Source organism: Aquila chrysaetos, chromosome 11, assembly GCF_900496995.4.
Source record: "Aquila chrysaetos chrysaetos chromosome 11, bAquChr1.4, whole genome shotgun sequence".
In the NCBI taxonomy this organism is placed as follows: Eukaryota; Metazoa; Chordata; class Aves; order Accipitriformes; family Accipitridae; genus Aquila; species Aquila chrysaetos.
This window is the reverse complement of record NC_044014.1, coordinates 16,987,846-17,004,186: the sequence shown is the minus strand read 5'-3', so window position 1 is coordinate 17,004,186 and position 16,341 is coordinate 16,987,846. Positions and strand designations below refer to the sequence as shown.

Genomic DNA, 16,341 nt, shown 5'->3' with positions numbered 1-16,341 from the left:
GAAATAAAATTTCAGAGATGGGCCCAAAACATGAATATGTATTTGGACTGGAGGCCCGGGGGTGCAGGCAGGGGCACGGAGGAAGAGGAAAAAAGCCCTCAGCCCAGTATGACTGAATGGTGGTGTCCCCTACCACACGGCAGAGAGCATGAACCCCCCGGCAGCACCTACCGACGCAGGAGCCCTCCAAGTCCCCAAATGCCACATCTGCCATACCAACAGAGACTCAGAGTGGCAACTCTCTGCCTCCGAACATATGCCTGTACTACCTTCTAAAGTGTTGCAGTGACAGGGGAGGAAAAAAAATAATAGACATTTTGTCTGAAATGTATTTTGCTGTGTATAAAGTAGAAGTCAGTGTTATTAACTAGGAACAGCGGAACAGCATGTTGTAAAAGCCACTATGTATGCTTTACTGTGTAAAGCCATTACTTGGTAGTATCGTGTCATGTTTGTCTTTACATTAGTGATCACCTGATATAAGGCCTAACACTTTGTTTCAGCTCCAATATTTGCTATATACTTTACATTTTATTTATAAATGTCAGTATTTGTGTTGATGTGTATGCATGGTTGCATTCACAATTCTTAATTCCAGGTAATGGTATTTGCAAGCAGTATTCTAGGATGATGTCATTATTCATCTATATATTGAAATAGCTTATCTCATGAGGGAACAAACACCACTTCCAGCGTACCCAAAAGAAAGTATTACAGCGCACTGAAGAAAAAGGGCCACAGCTAAAGGCACACTCTTTCCTTTTACATTTATTGTTTCTAGCTGTTTGCCTTAAAACTAAACACCAGTGTCATGGGAGCATTTGTGAGGACATTACTATGTTTTCCCCTTGGACAGAAGACACTTGTGCGTTGTTGAAAAAGCAGATGGAATCATTCTGAAAAACGCTTATTTTTAATTATATAGGGAATTCTCCTTTTTTTAATGCTGTCAAGTAGATTTAAGTTCCTGTGGGACATATATCTCATTCTGGAACTAGAGAAAATATTAAATGACTCATTTATCTGACTCATTAGGCAATGCTGCTGATGTAAATCCATATGCACTGAGTTACCAATATGCTTTTTCAAAGGAAAATAAATTAGAGATAAATTCAAATTCTAATTCAAATCACTATTTGTTAAACAGATCTTATAAAACTGCTGATTCTAGAGGGACTCCTGTGTGAGGAAGGTTTTGGGGTTGATTCCCTTTGTGGTTCTGTCTAAAATGAAACTTTGCAGCAATATTCTGATTGGTCATTACCAACAGGAGATAAAGAACACACACATCTGAAACGGTAAAGAATGAAACTTGATGAGTACTGAAAAACCTTCCAAAAGATTTTGGATAGGTCTTGATGTATATTTGAACATATATTTTCATCCTTCAGGACTGGCACCCTTTTACATTATCCCATGCAAAAATATTTTGCTAGAGTCTTATCATATGAATAATAGCAAAGAAGTTAACTATAAACATGCACATTCTGGTATTGGCAAAGCACCCATGCCTACAAAGTAGTAGAGAGCATATTTTAATGAAAATTATGAGGACATTGATTGATAAAATGAGAACCTATAAAGGTACATTTAGTCTTGGTCCATCAAAGGATGGCTTTTTTTCCAAGGGCAGTGGCATAGAGACAATTAAGTCATAGAAGGATCTGTATATATCCATCTCAGAACAGAACTGTCTAAACAGTTACCTTGTTTTCAGTATGAAGACAGTAAATTAATTAAATATGAACTCTATGCCTTACAAATAAGACTTATTCTAATTTCTTTCTTTCCTAAAAGAATTGTGCCTCGGGGTGGAGAGAATACTTGCTATCTGAAAGAGAAAGAAAAAAAAATGTTCCCGGCTGTGCTGGAAAATGTCTGCTCACGGAACTCCCCCTGAAGACCAAAAGAATAACTGCAGGATGTGCTGCAAAACCAGGCCTATTATAATCTGAGATTTTGTTTAATCATTAATAGCATGGCAGCATTTCAGTACTGCCATGCTTTTTTCAGTGATGCCTCGTGCATTTATCTTTGTATACAGATACTATTGTAATTCAACAAGGACTGGTCACGTACTGCCCCTTGGCTGCTTTGAAAATTCCAGCCTCTTTGATAATAATATCTAGCAGCCCTTAAAGAAGATCAGAAATATTTTTCTAATTGTATAAAAATAATAAGGATTAAGTGTCTTACAGCTTTCCAGTTGCAAAGTACACATCTGTTTATCCATTGGATATTTAGTCAGATCCATGCTGCATGCAACAGTTGTGGTGATCCTTAAAAAAAAAAAAAAGTATTACTCATTATTAAGGGGATAAAATTGTCATCAGTAAAAATAATAATAAGCCACGTATCCTTCTTGAACTAATATTTGCAGGCAAATATCTATTGCAAGGAAAAAAATCTAGTATTTGCTGTTATTTAATGTGGAAGAGTAATAGCATCCCAAACCACTCCAGAATAGCTGAGTTCAGTTCCAGCCTAAAAAGGCCACCCCCTGCTCCCTTCCCACTTACAAAGTGCATTTTTCCTTTGTTGATATTACGCAATACATTTTACAATTTTGTAATATTTACCAAAATCTATTATAAAGGATAATCTTCAATAAATAATGCAAATCAATCATCACAGCTTGCTTTCCTCCGTGATGACTTCATTGCAAAACAACTGGAATGGCAAAATGCAATTCCTGTATTTGGTCTACATGAAAGCAAAAGGGTCTACTCAGGGAAGAAAGTGAGACCTATTATTAAATTTAAGAATTTAATCATGTTGGTCAATCATACTAGAATCATAGAATCATTTAGGTTAGAAAACACCTTTATGATCCAGTCCAGCTGTCAACCATGCCCACTAAACCATGTCCTGAAGTGCCTTGTCTATGCGCTTTTGAATACCTCCAGGGACGGTGACTCAACCACTTCCCTGGGCAGCCTGTTCCAATGCCTGACATTGTTACATATTCATAACACTACAAGACCATGCGTATTCTACTTTTACAAATAGAAGTTTCTTAAGCACAAAATCCTGCTAACCTGGAAGGTCTAAAATGGAGGTAGAAGCCAAATAGGCTGGTATGTGTTATATACATACCGTAGAGCATACAAGACTGTTCCATTAGGGTATATTCTTATAAGACGATTCTCAACAGTGATATCATGAAGAAAAGACTTTTTTGAATCAACTATGAAGGTATCCGGTACCCAAAGCATTTCCACAAGCCGACCGTCTAAGCTTAAACTCTTATTACCATCGAAACAGAGTCTCTCATCAGTCCATCGCTGCCTTAGAAATATGGTAGCTGTGTAGTCCTGAAAGAGAAAAAACAAAATTATCATACAGCGCAAGCCTATATTATATTCTGTTTTACAAAAGTGTATGGAAACAGCTGTTGGGCACAAATAGCCTGTGACTCTCCACGCCCCGTTCTTAAATGCTGGCACTCCAATAGCAGTTGTGCTGGCTCTTGTACTGCCAAATTTTCCAGCGCTTGATGTGAGCTTGCCATCATTAAGAAATATTATCTTGAGCAGATTTTGTTCTTACAGTCATTGGAATTTTACAGTAAAAGCTGATGGCCTAAGTCTGGAGCTATAAATCAGTTGAAGTCATCAGAGTTTTGTAAGCAGATAATCTGGCTCTGTAAATCTTTAAATTTTAGCATGATCTATAGAAGTGGTTGCAAACATCACTTTGTTCACATAAACTACTAAATAATGCATTTTTTAAGAAAATTTTGGAAAAAGTTGTATAAATTCAGATAGACAAAAAAACAGAAGTTAGTGAAATAGGAAGGAATCATCAACTTTTAGCACAATTTATCCTTTCAGCATCACAAGGGAAACAGTGGTGCCAAATTTATCAAGACCTTGAATATAGCTCTCAGCACAATTCACCTTCAATTCAGATATGCCTTGTAGTCTTACATTAAAATCACACTATGTCTTAGCACCTTTTTAATCAGCTTTTGGGTTTATAGTCTGTTTTTATCAGTATGATAAGTTCATCTTAAGTTCTGACCTTACTTTCCCCTTTCTACATACTAGTACTTACTAAGTACAGAGGGATTCTCATATTCAACTTCTGTGGAAGCCTGAGTAGTGAAATAGTGAGGTACTTTTATATACATAACACTTTTTTTTTTTAGATACTTATTTATAAGTGTACACATTTTTATATATATACACACACACAAATATTTTCTAATACTGAATATCTGATTAATGAATTTTTCCTTTTATTTCTGTGTACCAACAGAGGATCTTTAATTAGAAAAGTATACTCCACTTCATAGTTTGTTCAAAAATAAAATGACACAAATGTAATGAAACACAGCTGGGATAAATTAATGTGTGACAGTAACCGCAAAAGAGAAAAATAACATGAGTTCAGCTGTGTCTAATCACAAGGAAAGGGAGTGGCTTCAAAGTCACAGGAATACATCTTTAATTTTCTGAAATGCATAAAGATTTAGGCATTTCATCTGGAAAATAAATACCGGTCTACATGCCCCTCGTCAAGATTAATACTCAGTAGCAAATTTCTGTTTGCATCTGTGAGAGGTGTGATTTGCAGCCGCACTTCTTTAAGTATAGTGCTATAGCCACTATCTGTAGTGAAAAATAAAATTCCATCTCCTAACACACATTGACAGCACAAGGAGAAAAGCCTCAAAGTCACACTGCCAGCAGCTGTAAACACAAGACATTAGCTTATCAACAAGCAAGTGAAAGAGATTGCAAAAGCTACAATACCATATTTATTTCTGATATTGTATCAATGCTTGCAATATCCAGACTCATTCCAACTGAGACAGGACCATCTGCAAAAAAGAGAAAGTCACAATCTAGCACAAAGTTCTTTAATACTCAGTGTTCAGGAGAACAGGCTACAAAATCTTCAACAATAGGATCCATTTTTTTCTAAACGTTTAGTAGCTTTTTCAAAAGGAAATATTCCTCAAACTTAGATCATGAAAGAATTTTAACAATTTCATAACCAAAAGATAATGCTTCTAGACTAACAGTATCTTAGTTTTAACAAACATGCTTTATTTCCTAAATATTTCCTGGTTTATATGAATCATTTTTTTCTCCCCCCCGAAAAAAAAGTGCTGGGAAAAATGTTGCACAACAAGGTGCGGAAGGTACAATCCCCATGGCACATCACACCCTCCTGCTCCGAGGTGCAGAGCGGTGGAAAGAATCTTCCAGTTGCAACATCTGGTCCATCAGATGTTAGTGAACTAAGGAGTTGCACCTGGCAATGTCACATGGTTAATATCCAGATGGGACAGCTGAGTGACTTCATTTACTGCCTATTTAAGAATATATTGTCTGTATTGTGTCACTGCATTTTACTGTCTTGCTTTTGACCATTAGCAGTTCACTTGACTTAAATACTTGCATTTGTAAAGGAAAACTCATCATCTTGTTCTCCTTTTAATATTTAATATCAGCTGAAGGTTTATTCAGTGTGATTAAATACCTTACCTAAGTAGTTGTCATTGTAATGTTAGTATGCTCAGACTCTTGTTTCCTTGTGAATGTGCATTTCACAGTGTCCGAAGGAAGATCACCAGCTGTGCGTTTTAAAATGCAGAATTTGTGCAGAGCTTTCATGGAAACATGACATTATTGCTGGTTGAATATGTGCAGAATAATTAACAGAGTACATGTACAAGGAAATACATATTAAATAAGCGCATCTTTTCAAGCAGTTGAGAAGCAGAGAATGCAGTACTGAGAAATGCAGAAATACTTTAGATAAGATCTATGTAGCTGATGGTGCCAGTATATCGCAGGCACACTGCTGAAACCCCCTTTTGGCTCCTTGTAATGTATTATGTACATAGCTCTTATATGTCCCCAAATGGCATCTAGAGGAAGATGGGGTCCTACACTACCCCACTGAGTAACACTAAAGAAAAAAATGCGTCATTCCAAGCAGTACAAGTGTATTAGTATTTTTATTTTTTCCCAAAATAATTTCCATTTGTAATGCAGGTGTTAAAGTTGTTAAACATCTGGCACTCCTGAAAGAATCTACAAATGCTTTGTTCTGGACTCAGTTGAAAGTTCAAATATAAAGCTCCAGCAGGACTGTAGGCTTGCAGCGTCCCCTGATGGTAATCTATGTGTTTATTATATACTATAAATCATACATAGGGATTAGAAGAAATTGTTCATCTATCGGAAGAAAGCTTTGGAGGTTGAATTTGGAACAAAATTATTTGACTGAAAAGTTCTCAGACCATTGACAGCTTGTTCTTCTGTTTCTTTCCACTCTTTTCACGTTTTGATACTCCAAGAATACATTTATGTTTTGTCCCTCCAGGGTTAAAAACTTGACCCTCCAGGAAACTCAGCCCAACTTTCTAGGGTGCAACAGCAAAGTCAATTGATACTTATGCTTACCATTGTACTATATCATTATTATAGGTACAATATTGCCAGCCTCAAAAGATGTCAGACCCTCAAAAACCATTAAATTTAAAAAAGTGTGCTTCATAATCCATTTTCTAATTTTTTTAAAGTCTTCCTACAGATTCCTGTGTATGACTGTAACAGAACATATTATTGCCAACTGTCACACAAGAATTTGGGGGGAACTTCATCATGGAAGGCATATGCTTAATGGACCACCCTAAGGAGATGACAACGCAGTGTTCAGCTGGCTGTGTGGGAATTGTGGCTGGGAATATCAGACTCTTTCCTATTATATCATATTTTATTGGTAAGAACAATACTTGATCCTTGAAGTTAAGGGAAAACTGATTAGGGGAAAGGTTCTTTAGCAGCATTTCAGTATCATCAGTGCTATTGTTACACATCTGAGAAGAAAAGCTGACTTTCTAGAAAGACTACTGAAATTAAATTAGGTTTAATTTTTCTGGAATCACAGAAACAGGACTTTATACATCTCTTCCTTCCTTCTTTCCTGTTGCTGTAATTTTTGAAATATTATTGAGTAACACAGCAGAACTGTAGTGTTGGGTGACTCCCAACCACCTGACGACATCTAGCTTAGGTTAAGAGGTACTTCAAGCTCAAACTGGTTGTCCTAGCAGAGACCTGCCATGTGGTTCAAGTGCTAAGGAGTGGTAGTGTAGTCAGGACAAAACCATCCTGCTCTGCTAGCCCTGACAGTGTCCACAACCCAAGTGCTTGTGCTGTGCAGCCAGCCTGTCAAGCCAGACACTCATGAAAACTCAGCAGAAAATTACATCCCCTCAAATACAGCAACATGCCAGCGAAGAGTTGTGCAGGGCGGGGGGCGGGAATAAAACATGGAAGGGGTCTTTATTAACACAATACAAGCTGCTGAGAATAGCTTTGCCTTAACAGGTAATTAAATCAGAACAATATTAATAGTTAAATGCTAATTTCTTTTTTGTGTATGAGGCTAAATACAATTTATGGTGCCTTACTAAGTAAGCAAAGTATTAGTAGCAGAATGAGTCTTCCCGTAATTATCCACCAGGGTTTCCCCTGAACTTCCTCTGAAAGGGCTCCTGTTGACAGTGCCAAAAACAGGGCGGTAGACCAGACGAGGCAGTCAGTTCCTACATTTCCTTATGTTTGGCAGGAATTGCCTGTATAGCGACAACTTCAGAAGAAATCTACCGATCTTCAGAAGAAAACTAAAGTCACTCTGTCCTGCATCAATGAAGGGAATCTTCAAAACATAGCAAAGAAATGCCAAAGCGTGTGCCTTGTTACAGCAATGGGGGCACAATCTAACATACATTTTCACTTCTACTTAAATTTATGTACAAAGGCTGTTACTTTATGTACTTTACAGATATTCACAGTAATCCCATATGGGAAAGCAGCCAGAAGAGTGGCAGATAGCATACCTGAAAATTAAGTTTGGATCACTGCAACGATCACAGTCCGTTAAACTTTGTACCAACAAAGTAAGCCACCACTGTGTCACATATGTACTTGTAACTCTGAAGACCTACTAAAGTCAATCGGCGCTACCAGGAACTGCCAGTGCTGAGCTGTTAGTACTAGCTTTTTTCATTTAGTTTAAGAAAACTTAAAACAATTCTGACATTCAGAAATATCTCAAAAAGTATGGCTTTTTGAAAGAACACCTCATCCTTGCAACAATACTAGATAAAATACTATGCAACTCTAACAGAATTGGAAGGAAAAGTATCACTAGAATAATTTCTTATAGTTTTACGGAAAACTGTTTTTGTCTGCCTGATGGCCAACTTTGCTTTATTTTAGAGTATTATTGGGCTTTTAGATAAAAAGTGATACATTACACTTGGATTTTTTTGGTGCACTTAACTTCCCACCACAAGACATCTTTCTTAATAAATATATGTTACATGAGGAGGCTGGACAGATTAAGATAGGCCTTCTGACAGATCTCAACTGTAATCTTTGATACAAAGACATCAGAAGAAAGACCCATTTCTAGCAGGAATCAGCTTCAATCCCGTTTGTTTGCATCGATGATCTTTACAGTGATGTAGCTTCACTAGTACAGTTTGTGGACAAGACAAAAATTGGTGGGGACCATAATAACAGCTTGTTACATCATTTGTCAGAAAAACATTTTAATACAGGCAAATGCAAGCAATTAATGTGAGGACAAATAATGCAGGCAGTATGTACAGGATGGGAAACTATCTTGGCAAGCAGTGCCTTTGAGAAGGATTTAGAGGTTGTCACAGATAATCATTTCAACATGATCTTTCCATATTATGCTTTGGCAGAAGCACTATTGCAACGGGGAGCAACACACAGAATTAAGTTATCTTGCAATCTAGACTGCATTGGCAAGACTGTTATGAGATTACTGTGACAAGATTTGTTTTCCACATTTGGGAAAAAAAAAAAATATATATATGTGCAAACAGCAGACAGAGTTCAACTGAGAGAGAGAAATATTCCAAAAAGACAAAAAACTCTGGAAGCTTTATCAAAGCTTGTAATGTGAAAATTAAGGAACAGCATTTGCTCACCTCCTCAAAGAAAAGGCAGAAAGGTGACTTGCCCAATGTCAGTAAGTGCACAGAAAACGTATCTAGTAGCAAGTTGTACACATTCTCTGACAAAACAAAGCAAGATCCCAGTTTATGGAAGCTAGAGACAACATGAAACCTCAAATAATTTTTTTTTTTTTCCCTAACTGAACTTAATCACTGTTCATCATTCAGGGTGTCTAGAAGTCAGCATTTAGGGGCGGGGGGCGAGGGGTGGGGAGAAACACAAAACTGTCCTGCATGCAGGAAGCTGGGTTTGGTGGCAATGGTAGTCTCACAGTGTCTCTTATTTCCATGGGAAAGGAAGGAAAATCTATATTACTATCTGTATGCTGAAGCTTACAGTTTTGCACCAAGTCATTGATTTATTCAATCACAATTTTAAGGATTCAGTAGGGATTCAAAAGATTTTTTTTTTCCAATATACAACTGGCCATACATATTCTGGGCTTTTTGCCTTTCTCAGAAGGATTAGATGTTGGCTAATTGGTATATAAAATAGTCTTTAGATGATGATTATTTGGTATTTCTTTCTCATGTACCCTGTGAACTTGTCTCACTAAATCAAAGGCTCTTAGACATGGCTAACATTCTGATATCTCCTGGTCTCTTTTAGGGGTAAACTGTAAACTTCTGAGGACTAAAATGCCTCTATCTAATTAAACTCATAGAATTTAATATAAACAACATTTGGGGAAAAAAAAAAAATTGCTATCCACAGAAGGTTGGACTCAATTTAATTTGTTTTCTTGATTTTAAACCTTAAGGCCATGAAATGTATTACTCATTACAAAGCTAAGGAAAATAATCTTTTAGATGTGGTTTAGAATAACTGATTTAAGCATGACACTTCTCTATACCACTTGAAAGCAGCTTCCATATTCAAATGTACTTAGCTATGACCTTTTCCTAGTCTCTCTCTTTTTAATTAGAACACTTAAATTATCACATTCAATCACAGAACAAAATCTATTTGTATAAAATTATTTACAAGATTTTATGCATCCCTTAACAGCTCTATGAACCTGATCCAAGGCTCACTGAAGTCAGCAGGAATTGCTATTAATTCAGAGAGATTTGGCACAGCACCTAAAGTTATAAAATTGGTCCACACAGTTTCAGCAGAAAACCCGGTGTTGAAATCAGCTTGTATTGCTGAGATAAAGTGCCAGCGTTATGTAGCACATTTAAGGGAAACAACTGTGCATTTTTAAATCTCTTATGTCAGCTTTTCTGTGGAAGACTTTCGCATTATCTGAAAGTCTAAGATGCATATTATTACATTAAGGGGTACTATCTACTAACACTAGTGTAGGAGTATTTCATATTCCAGCCCAAGAATGGCTAAAATCATTCTAGACTAGGTAATTTTTTAGTTCACTAATGGAACTTCATGGGTCTATCTGTTCAGTTTACTAAGACTTGCTTGATGAACCAGCTCAAAGAGGGACATTAAAATGCTATAGTTAAGGAAAGAGAACATTCTTAGTAGTAACATTTAGATGAGGGCAGAGCCAAGTAACCAGTCCAGGTGGGATTCCTCTGTACTAAACACTGTGTAAAAGTACCCCCATAATTTGATAACTGGTATGTGCCACCCACCATAGACAAACATAAAACATTCAGTCAATTTTACTTGTCTGCAAACCTTTGCCATATTAAGACTGTCTTCAATTAATCTAACTAGTGATTGGAATGACAGTCTGTATTGGTCACAAGTGGCAGTGTTTGGGTCTGGAGGGGTGACCTGTGGGGGAGGAGATGACTAAAGGAAGGTGAGATTAATCCAGGCTTAAAATCTAGAAATCTATTAGTTCCAATCCATACCGGGAGAGAAGACATTTTTTATGTTGTTATGCACAGCCATTGGATTCAAATGAAAAATACTTTCATAATCCCCTCGTTAATAACACTACCCGAGTTGTATCCACTTAAGTAATTTCCAGTCATCTACCAGTCCCAGTACAAGAACCAAAAACAAACAAATAGGCAAATGGAGGGCTTATTAAACTAAGAACTTAGGAGCTGCCATAAAATTTCCTTGACTAGTAAATATTTCTGCTTCTCCTGGCTTTAGGAAAAAGGAACCTTCATTTTATGACCATTTGTTTATATCTAATGCTTTATTTTGGGGACTAAAAAAACATTTTGCTAAATATTAAGGAATTCAGTGTCACTGATTTTGTAATAGTATGATTGTATCTTGGCAGCAAGCATCACCAAAAATCCCCATTTCCTGCCTGAAGAAAAATTTCAAGGACAAATAACTCTGAAATGACTTTGAATTACATTACACTAAAATTCAAGCTGACCTCTGCCCCTCTCACACTTGATAAAAATCACATTTCAGTGTTCCATTTTGACTAGCTAACGTTAAGCTCAAAGCACTGTAGATGCCAACAAATACCATCTAGTTTTATGACAAATTTCTTTGTGCATATCTAACTGACCACACAAACAGAAATATGCACACTTTTGAAAGCAAAGAAATCTTGGCCAAAAAAAAAAAAGGGGGGGTGGGGGGGGGTGGAGACAAGTGTCTTAAAGAGGCTGACTGTAGGATATTATTTTTTTTTACATTTCTGCATATCAACATACACATACTAGGTTCGCATTTTATGTGAATCCCTTCCTGCACTTCTGACAGCAAACATAGATCTTGGGATTAATACACATATACATCCTTTTCTGTTCATGTTTCTAGAGTAAATCAGCACCAATAGGTTGGCACAATTAGAACTGTGCAGGCTTTTATAGTAGCTGATAATCTCCACTAGTACCAGAATACCCCAGTTTATGTTCTTAACATGCATTTGTTCATTAGCCTACTCAAGTCTAACCAGAACTTTGATCTTATGTTCCATTTTTGATTCATCAGTCTCTTATTATTAACATGCAAATATCATACCAAAGAAATTAATTTGGGGGGATAAGGAGGGTAAAAGCAAGTCACAGAAGAGGTATAAATGACTAAATTAATACTTTGCCTTCATCAACTATCTAGCAGGTGTGCTGTAGCCATTGATATAATTCTGAGTAAAGCCAGTTATACTGAAATCTTTCTCACAAAGAACAGATACAAGGTACACCAGCTGCAGGCAGGTAATATCCATAGAAATAAGGAAAATATTACATGGAACAAAGCTAGGATAGTTGTGGTCACACAGATCAGTATAATCCACTGATTTTTTAAGCTGAGAATTTAGGTGGTTTACTAGCTCTGCTTCTGAGAAAAAGCAATAGCTTCTCCTGGACCTGAATCTCATCTAAGATGCAGCCCACCTTGCCAGTAACAGAGAGGCATCAGGGCTGGGCAGATACCACTCCCCACCCCAGGCATACATGCCTCTATCACATGGAAAATGATCCCAAATAATCTCGCAAAAAGCTACAGGTCCAAAAATCAGGATGAGTAATTCCTCAGTCATCCCAACCTAAATTAATCCCACAAAAATCTCACAAAACCACCAACGCTGCATTTAGAAATGGCATCAATGAAACGTATTTTGCAGAGTCTCACCCCATTCCTTCAGCAGTAGGGCTAATATAGATACATCAAAAATTTGAGACACAGTGTTTGCGTGCTTGAGCTATGGTAAGCATATGCAGCGATGCTGGCAGTGTCTGGAAGTGTTAGACTGGCTCTGTATATGACATAGATTTGATCTGTGCTTGAGCTCCTGTGAGATTTCCAGGCAAACACAGAGAGTCCTTAGCAACCCTCTGAGAAAAAAAAATTGGCCCACACCAGGAAAGGTCAATTCATAACTTAAAGAAGTGCTTTCCTGTTGGTCTTTACTATCATAGGATTTTGCAATGCAATTCTGTTTGCTGTCTACCAAAGCACATCCATCCTGATAATGCTAGGACTAGAGATATGTTGGCACTAAGTAATGAATGAAATATATTAATGGCCACTAAATATGTATTTTCCATTATGCATCATCTCCAATGATAAGGGGTTAGTTTATTTATTAGCATTACTTTTATTTTGCTGAAAATCTTCTTAGGCCATATAAATACTTTTAGCAGTAGTATCAGCAGCTGAGACAATTACAATAAAACCAAACAGATTAGTTGTCCCTTTCTCCTAAACCTAAAATACAGATTTATCTTAATATTTTTATGAAATTGATTCAGAAATTGCACGTGGTGTGGAATGCCCTTATTGAACAGGCTGATAGTCCCAGCAAGTATTTGGATGGCAAGAGGAAACAGTAGGGTCTGAAAAATAATTGGTCAATCATTTTTAAGCAGGATATAAAGGGATATAAAAGTCTTCATTTGAAACCTCTAACCTTTCTGAATATTTAACTTAAGAACTATTGCCTAGCATTCACTCTGCAAGTTTATCTTCTGACAGCCACGCGGTACTGAGTATCTTTTCAACATGCAGAGGTTTTTTTTCAGAGTTCTGCAGTTACTCCAGGCAGAGATCTTCACCGCACCTCATGACTCTTCAGTATTTCTGATACATGCAATAGCCTGATTCAAGCAAGGAAGATGTTTGTCACTGAGATTTCAGGTACCTAATGCTGACTGCACTGCAGGGCAGTAAAATCAGCCTTGGTACAGTAAACTATGTGGGTCTTCCAACCTGGTGACCGTGGCCTGCTGACACAGGGAACTGACATTTTATATTCATTTTGCCTCACTGTTCTGCAGTGAGCCAGTTCAGTGGCCTTTAAGACCCAAGACAAGAAGCATTTATCAAATAATTCTCTTGCAATCTTATAGCAGATGCACATAATACTTGGTATAGTATCAAGACTTGCCTGTGCTTTTATGACCAGTTTGACAAATAAAGCTTTCTTATCTTTAATCAAAATTTTTTGTAGTTATTATTTAGGAAGTTATGCATTTAAATAGGTAAGGTATTACAGTTTATTCCACTGAGGACGCATGAACATCGATAGCCAAGTTTCTAACAGAGTCTGGAAGCTTTGCTTGTGAATGCCTGGAATATATAAGTTTCACCCTGGGCCACAAAAGCTATTACGCTCTATCTTATTATATCATAGTACATCATGTATAATCAGATCAGTCACTGTCAAGCATTGGAGAAAAAAAGTACAGTGAAAAAACATTTGCTCTCATTGCTGAGTTTCAGACACTACATTATGTTATGGCTCAATCTTATTAAAACAGCTTTTCTACTTACTATCAAAAAACGGACGTAGATACTTGTTGTAACCTTTTATTATTTTTTGTATAGTTGGAGGTAGAATTTCACCTTTTGCTTCAGCTTCAGGAATTCGCATTGACCTAAAAAAATGAAAAAAGTGAGGATGTTTTAAAAGAACATCATCAATTACAGCAGATATGACATTCCAGGAAAATGCTGTATTAGTTTAAAGGTTACTGATGATTACTGTCCACCAGATAACATATCATGAAACATTTGTATGTTTGCATTTCACAGCACTGTAAATAATAACATTCTAGAAAAATATTAGATTTCATAATCTGTATTAGTCTTATTTAAAAAAAAAAAAACACTTTTATATCTTAAAGTCTGTTGTTTCTTTAAAGTCTATCATTTCTTAACACCTCACCTGAAAAAACAGTTCAGTCTTCTTTAATAACTTTCTCTGTAAATAGGGCACTATTGTTATAATCTAGTAATATGGGAGGGGTGTTGATTGTTTATTTCAGCATTTAAAATTAAGCTTCTTTTTACATAATGAAATACATTCAGTTTAGCTCCTGGAGAGAGACAGAAACCAGCATCAGAGGTTAGTACATAAACACTTTTAAAATCCTGGTTTTACAACATAATTTTTCACCAGGTTACAGAAATACTCCTATTGGGCAAAATCGGTGAAGTATAATGAGAATGTAAACCCCTCCTTTGATCAGAAACAGCTACAAATACAATCTACAGAAATCAAATATCAATAAGCAATCATAATCCCCCATTTTTGCCCTGGGGGTCCCTACAACAGCCTCATTGGGAAAATGAGTGAAGGGACTAGGGAAAACACATACCTGAATTACAATTCTTTACTCAGATCACATTAGGATTCATTTTTATATACTCCCCTTCACCTTTTATAGGTCTTGATGGTTAGCAGCTGTGGGAGGGACACCTGGGGCCATTGAGGGCTGTTACACTGCAAGTACCAGTCCCATAGCAAAAGATATCATGGTTTTACTCTTAATTTCTGCCTAACCCCTAAGGTGAGCACCCCAACAGCGCGAGCAGGGTGTGCTCAGCCATCACAGATTCAGGCTGTGCTCTTCATAAATCAAACCACAAGTGGGACTGACTGCTCGTTGCCAATAATTTGAGAAAAGTGAGGGTATGACTTTTCTTTAATTACAAAAGTGAGAAGCAGATAATTGATTGACTCAAGGAAGCCCAGCTGGCTGCAAGCAGAGGCATTATCTCTGCTGATGGAGAGCAGCCACCTATATATTCACCAGGAGAGGGTCTCTAAGTTTCTTACCCTCCACACCAGAACTGACTGGTTGGTAAGAGTGACCAGCTCTATCCCTTAGCTCTCCTACACCAGGTCTCCTACAAGAGCTGTAGCAGCTCAGCCCTGGGGAGAAGGAGGTAAGTACAAATTGAAGGCTAAGGGAGCACCAGTGTTTTGTGGTCTTTCTTAGTCTTGCCAAGTCCTTGATGATTTTTTTTTTCTGCCCCATTTCTCCCAGAAGCCACTCCTGAAAGCTCTGCTTGCCCTTCCTAATGATATTTTTGGGCCTCCTGTAGCTTTCCAAACCTTGCTCCTTTGATTTTAATTTTACTATGTTTCTGAGAGAGCTTGAGCTGTTCTGTCAGGAAACTGTGGTTTTCATCCACTAGGAATAATCTAGTATCTTAGATTGGCAAAACTTAAATGCTAAGATGATCTCACTTAATGCACATGGCCAAATCACATTGTGGTTTTAGATGTGATGTCCGCTGTCTTGAAGTGCTGCTATTGCTGTGTAATTTTTCTGTTCGCCAGATCTTATTCCCACATAAGTAGCTGTTTTTCATTAGCAGTCTTGTAGCTCATATAGCTTAGATACTTGAATGATCCTATTTATTTCCCTTATTTTATCCCTGTTTTTTATTTCTTTATTGCTAGAGATCTATGTTATTACTTTACTTAATGTTAAGTGTGGTCTTGAGTAATGCCACCATTGAAATAAGGAATGTTTCTCCTGTAAGTTGTGTCCTAAAGAAACAAGCACAGTCACGTTGAGTTGACATGTGAATATAAATAAAAAGGCCAGCTTTATGTTGCACAGAAGTGTTGGAATTGGAAATGCACTTGAATTTAATTCACTTTTTAAATACTGTACTTGCAATAGATATTTCTGCTTTTGTAACTTACATATAA

The 16,341-nt window shown here is 37.0% G+C and overlaps 1 protein-coding gene across 2 annotated transcripts in view; it reads right to left on the bottom strand.

The window, feature by feature from the left end:
- Positions 1-16,341, bottom strand: part of LOC115348076 (gamma-aminobutyric acid receptor subunit pi-like) — a 50,248-nt gene that overhangs the window by 21,422 nt on the left and 12,485 nt on the right. For both annotated transcript variants that reach the window (XM_030030088.2, XM_030030089.2), the window contains exons 3-6: positions 14,169-14,272; positions 4,758-4,825; positions 3,097-3,314; positions 2,197-2,279 (exon numbers count right to left, since the gene is read on the bottom strand). In XM_030030088.2, coding sequence (XP_029885948.1) covers positions 2,197-2,279; positions 3,097-3,314; positions 4,758-4,825; positions 14,169-14,272 — 473 coding nt within the window. The remainder of the gene's footprint in view (positions 1-2,196; positions 2,280-3,096; positions 3,315-4,757; positions 4,826-14,168; positions 14,273-16,341) is intronic.